General features: G+C 48.6%; 1 protein-coding gene across 1 annotated transcript; it reads left to right on the forward strand.

The window, feature by feature from the left end:
* Positions 1-217: 217 nt before the first annotated feature.
* On the forward strand, positions 218-1650 carry RPRM (reprimo, TP53 dependent G2 arrest mediator homolog). The gene has a single exon (XM_030849951.2). The coding sequence runs from the start codon at positions 485-487 to the stop codon at positions 812-814; it is 330 nt and encodes a 109-aa protein (XP_030705811.1). The 5' UTR covers positions 218-484; the 3' UTR covers positions 815-1650.
* Positions 1651-5853: the final 4203 nt, after the last annotated feature.

Raw genomic sequence — 5853 nt, forward strand, 5'->3', positions numbered from 1 at the left:
CCATCAAGCCCAGAAAACTACAGTGACCTCTGCCTAGCCTTTGGAGCTGGAAAAGAGGCGAAGCAAGAAAAGCAGGAAGAGGTTCGCCCCTTTGCTTCCCACACCGCCCAACGGCGGCGGGCGCACAGCTGCGGCACGGCCGGAAGGGGCCGCTGTTCGCTCAGAGCAGCCGCCCTACCGCCGCCGTCCGTACCTCCCACGGCCCCGCTGGCCCAGCCCCGCCAAGTTCCAAGAGTCCCCAGTCGAGCAAGCGCCGGGAACGAGCGCCGCCCGGGCAGGAGCAGACGGCGCAGACCAGCAAGGCTGCGGCGCTCGTCGGAAAGGCTCCGGGGAAACTCCCAGGGCCCCGGGGACTTTGGAGAGCGCGAGCTGTCCCCGCGCGCGCAAGTCCGCCAAGTGAGCGCTCAGCTCACCTGTTTCTCCCGCGCCACCGCCTTCCCACCCCTCGGACTCGCGCCTCCCGAGGTGCCCGACCGCTCCCGCGATGAATCCGGCGCTGGGCAACCAGACCGATGTGGCCGGCCTGTTCCTAGCCAACAGCAGTGAGGCGCTGGAGCGCGCCGTGCGCTGTTGCACCCAGGCATCCGTGGTGACCGACGACGGCTTCGCGGAGGGCGGCCCGGACGAGCGTAGCCTGTTTATCATGCGAGTGGTGCAGATCGCCGTCATGTGCGTGCTCTCGCTCACCGTGGTCTTCGGTATCTTCTTCCTTGGCTGCAACCTCCTCATCAAGTCCGAGGGCATGATCAACTTCCTAGTGAAGGACCGGAGACCGTCTAAGGAGGTGGAGGCGGTGGTCGTGGGGCCCTACTGACCGGCCCCCGGCCCCCGCGGCAGCCGCCCCATGCCTCCCCACTTCACCAGCCGGGCCGCGCCCCCTCACCATCCGAGACTGGGCGAAGCAAACCTGTCGGAGTCAATTATTTCTCTCGACTTCTGCTTTTCGGGATGAAGCGACCCGCTTTCTCGCAGGCTCTCTGAAAGTCCCCAGGCCTGGCTATAGAAGAGAGACCTGACTCTGGACTCCAGCAGCAAGTGGCAAGAAGGCGGCGATTGGGGCGCAGAACTTTGGAAGCTGCCGCTGGCGCGGGATGCGGGGACACCGGCCGGGCCAAGGCCCCTTTCCACCCGCAGGTGGGCCAAGCTCTGGGGGCAGGTGGAGAGGGCGGGCAGGGAGAGACCAACGGCACCGCTTGCCTGGTGACTGGAAAAGTGACCCGCGTATACTCCACTTAACCGAACTAACGGGGACACACAAATCCGTGTCCGGCTTCGCGCCCGTTCCCTCCCGCTCCTCCCAGCCCTGGCAGGAAGGGCGATAAATACCTTTGATTGATTGTAACGTGCCGTTTTAAGGGATCTTGTGTTTGTTTGCTTGAATACAAATATTTGATAAGTCTTTTTCCGCCCTAGTGGCCTGTTTGCCTGCCTGGGGGTTAGAGTTTTGTGTTGGGAGAAGGGGTGGGGGGAGGGGAGCCTGTGAATGGGGTGAGTTGTTTCTTTTCATGCATTTCCAACTGGGTCTTTGGGGGGCGGGGGGAGGGGCTGGCCCTCCAGCTGGCCCCGGGACAAAGACTCGGAATAGAACTCCGAGCTCGTGACTGCACGGTTTATGCCACAAAAGTGCTCTTGACATTCGTGACACCGTTTTGACTCTCCCCCCCCCCCCCCGCTTATTTAACATTTCCTTAATAAATGCAACATTTAAGTGTTTTGTTCCTGGCCTCCTGGTGGTCATTCTGCGTTCCCGGCAGAAGGGAACGGGCGACGGTGAGGACTCGGGTTACCGGTTCGGGGTGGAATTCTCTTTGGAGAGCTGCGATTCAACTCGTGGATCCTACGCAGGGACGAGGGTGGGAGCGAGACAGAGAGGCCCAGGGACGAGTGAGACATGGCCAAGCCGCAGGCACAGGAGCCGTCTTGGAGGCAGCATCCTTTGTTTTCCTTTACAGTTAATATTTTATATTTCATTTAGGCTCAGCTCTCTGAGCCAGGCGAGACGACGGGAGGCCCCCGCGGGAAGATGACACTTCCGTGCAGGGCTCCGGTGGGAACACAGGGTTACACCGCTAATGAAAGGAAGAGACGGCTTGTCCAGCCTTCAGGGAGGGCATCTTTCCCCTGACCAACGTCAGCAAGACGGCGTCAGGATGCTGATCAAAAAAAAAAAAACCGAAGAAAAGTAGGTCCTAAAGTACATAGTGACGCTAATTCTCCCTGGGGTAAACCATTGTTACTAAAACAAGACATGCATTGTCTTTGCCATATTACGTTTCTAGCTAAAGGGCGGTATTAAAAGAGAAACCCGGCCTGGGTTATCAGCCCCAGGCCGGGCAAAAAGGTTCAGAGGAGTTAGCCGAGGTCCTGAATATAGGAGATGTGTGTTAAAACTGGGAAACTGGGAAAGTTGGGCTGGAGGGAGCTACAGATGGTCTTTGGGCTCAGAAATTGAAGGGAATCTGGAAAGAAGAGCCTGGAAAACCGTGCATGTGAAAATAACCCAAAGGATACAGTAGCTTCAAGCTTAAACTTGACAAGAGGTTTTGAGCAGTTTATTTTTACACCTGGGGTAGGATCCTAAATATTTTCAAGAATATAAAGAATCCTCTACTATGCTATAGCAATTAAAGGCTTCACAATAGCAGATATAAGATGGACTAAAATTTTTTAAAAAAGCAACGAAGTGTCCCATTTAATTGGGAAGAGGCACAACTGGTATAAACAATGTCAGTGACTCAAGGGTTGGGATCGAAAGGTTTGAGTGTCCTTTGACATCCTGTCTGCTATAAAGTGTCTGTTCCACTCCCAAAGTAAATCTTGTCAGGAATTATGACCTAGAATGGTTTTTAATAGATATCAGGCTTGCAAAAGCAAGGATGTTGAAGTTTTGCCTATTGTTCCTGTATTTTCAGCAGGTAAGCATTTGCTTGTTTACTTCTGTCTAGGCAGGGGAGCAGGGTCAACGTGTAGTCAAGAGTGAGTCGTGGAAAGCAGTTTACTTTTTTAATGAGTAAGATAGGGAATGGAGACTTCTTATTTTGTAGACAGTTTCTGTGGCCTCCATATTTCAAAGAAAGAAACAAAGCAGAACAACCAGTTCACTCAAGGACAAACCAGACTTTTAAAATTAAACTCAGTTTTTTGGTTTTGTTTTAGTTTTTGGTTTTTGTGGCTGTGATGTCTTGCTGAGGGTCTCATCTTCCCGCAGATTTATTAGCCCACAGTGCTGTAGTGGAAACTGATTTGGGATCAAAAACCAATCAGCTAGAGTGTATGTGTAGGAATCTTACATTGTGGTCTGCTGAGTACAAGGTACCTGCTTACAGTGAATGTCAGACACAGAAAGCTCTCAAACCTACAGGTCAATTTGTATTTGTTCGTATAGAACAGAGGTTTCCATTTAAAGCCAAATTCCTGAAAGTTGAGAGAGGGGCTTGCCCAAGGCCCCTACTACTCTTTCCTCTACTATTACTCTTTATCTCCACTATCACTATGATCACTCTCCATCCTTTTTCCTCTTAATACTTCTTCACACTGCTTTCCTCTTCCCTGAACCTCGAAAGCAAAATTTACAGTTTCTCCTTATCTCAACTATCCAGATTTATTCTCTTACCACCAGAAACTGTGATAGTCAGACAAATCATAACCTGCAAAATTTAGTCCTTAGATAGAAAAGACACGTGAACAGAGTTCTGTAATCCATGAACTATGCATTATAGGGAAATGCACATGATCTGAAAATATCATAGCCCTGGGGACCATTTCCTGGCAACTCTTCTCGACAGCCCTTAGATCCATTTGTTACTTAGACAGATGCCAAGTGGTTCTGGTTTTTATAGATGAGGCGATGTGTGCAAGAAGCTTTTTACATTCCCTGTTCCCCAGTGGCCACACGGCAACCACTTTCTCAGGCCCTACACCACTCCCTGTCTCACTCTGCCTTTGACTGTCTTTTTTTCCTGATCATAACAAATGCATTAAATGAAACTTTTAAATCCTGCCTAGAGTTTATGGCACGTTGATCCTTTCCCGCAGATGTGCTACAAGGAAAGTAAGTTTTAAAAGTCACTTTCTGGGTTTCATATAAGAAAACAATGTCAGCCTTAAGAGACTGGGAATTGAGAGGGATAGATGCAAACAGGCAGATTTTATCATCCCACACTTAAGTCCACCATGTGGTCAGTAATTAGTGGGAAGTCCTGAGAGAGAGAGAGAGAGAGAGAGAGGAGAGAGAGAGAGAGAGAGAGAGAGAGAGAGAGAGGAGGAGAGAGAGAGAGAGAGAGAGAGAGAGAGAGGGGGGAGAGAGAGAGGGGGGGGGAGAGAGAGAGAGAGAGAGAGAGAGGAGAGAGAGAGAGAGAGAGAGAGAGAGGAGGGAGAGAGAGAGAGAGAGAGAGAGAGAGATGGCTTCCTGTAAAAGCTTGCTGGATCTGGTATGTGATCCATGGGGAGGCATCTGATACTTCCTGAAACCCTTCTGGAAATACAGCAGAAACAGGGAGAGGTTTTTCTGAGACACAGCAAGTGGATTAGCAGGGTTGTAACCCCTCTCAGGCTGTGCAGATAGCCACTGATGCCTCTGAGCCTAATTGGGTGGCCTCTACATAAGTAGCTTAGCCAGTTGTTACTAAATGTTATTTTTCTTAAGATTGTTGTTATGAATCTTCCCACTTTCTCTGAAAATGTATAAGGACTTGAGCGTTGAACACCTTCAAGTCTGCTTGAGGGAGTCTAAGCATAAAGGTCACACTACTGTATTAAGTCTAAGGCTCCCTGTGCCTGTTTTCTGATTTTCAAGCCATGCTGGCTTCTCATTGGATCCTGGGCCAGTCTGTTACTGTGTCTTCTTACACTAATTCTGAGTGAGGGAGGAAAAAGCATACTGGCCTATGATGTAACAAAGTTTGGTTCCGGTCTCTAAATAACTGAGTGGCATCAGCCCTAAAATGAGGAAGATAGATTCTATGTATAAAAGGATACTCCTATTCAGTGATTCTATTGAATTAATTTGTTTAATATTTCCTTGTCTCTTAAGATGTTTCTTAGCTCATTTCAATAGGTATCTTAGAATATATTTTGTCATTCCAATCTTGGTCCTTCAGGTAGGAAACACCCTCCCGCTAAAGTCAAGTGCTCCTCAACTTGGGATGTTATTTACAATAGCCAAAGCAAAATTTCAGACACCTAGCCAGGCCTAGGTAGACAGCAGTTTCTATGCTGACAGATCACACATCATCTAACCAGTGCCTTAAATATCCCAGATCTCTGTGTTGTCACTGGACGAAGCAATGAAAGAAAAGCCCGGTGAATCGGGGAGCACATAATCAACAAACGATTCCTCTAAGTCCATATACATTTAGACTAATATGCATTGTTGTTTATAGAAACTTTTTGGGTGTTCGAAGATTAATTAACAGCCATATTTTCTCCCTCAAAGCGTTTTTTTTCCCTTTGAGCTTCTGCAAGAGCACACAACAGCTGTTTCACATGCAGTTTATAGCCTTCCTTAGCCCTGGCTTATTAGACTTGTCACTTTGGGGGCTGCAATGCCAGGAAAGGATTCCAGGGTTCAGTTTGTTCTGGAAGACTCAAATCTAGTTTGAAAGCCTGTTGAAGAAGTAAGTCTATAGCAATACCCCAAACAGGAATCAATACATCTTTTACCCACCTGCCAAATTCCATTTAGGTATGTGCACAATAGCTCAAATGGGATGTTTTAAACTCCGCTCCAACAGTAGTAATAGTTACCTAATGTCTGAATTTAAAGGCTCAATGGTTAACTGCTTTCATAGCCAATATCACTCTGTCCTTCTTTCCAGATATTTTTGTATTGTTTTAAATGCTTAAAATGTTTAA

This window comes from Globicephala melas, chromosome 7, assembly GCF_963455315.2.
Source record: "Globicephala melas chromosome 7, mGloMel1.2, whole genome shotgun sequence".
NCBI lineage: Eukaryota > Metazoa > Chordata > Mammalia > Artiodactyla > Delphinidae > Globicephala > Globicephala melas.

Bases quoted from the DNA above. Each gene is read 5' to 3' on its own strand.
- RPRM (XM_030849951.2), top strand. From the start codon at position 485: ATGAATCCGGCGCTGGGCAACCAGACCGATGTGGCCGGCCTGTTCCTA.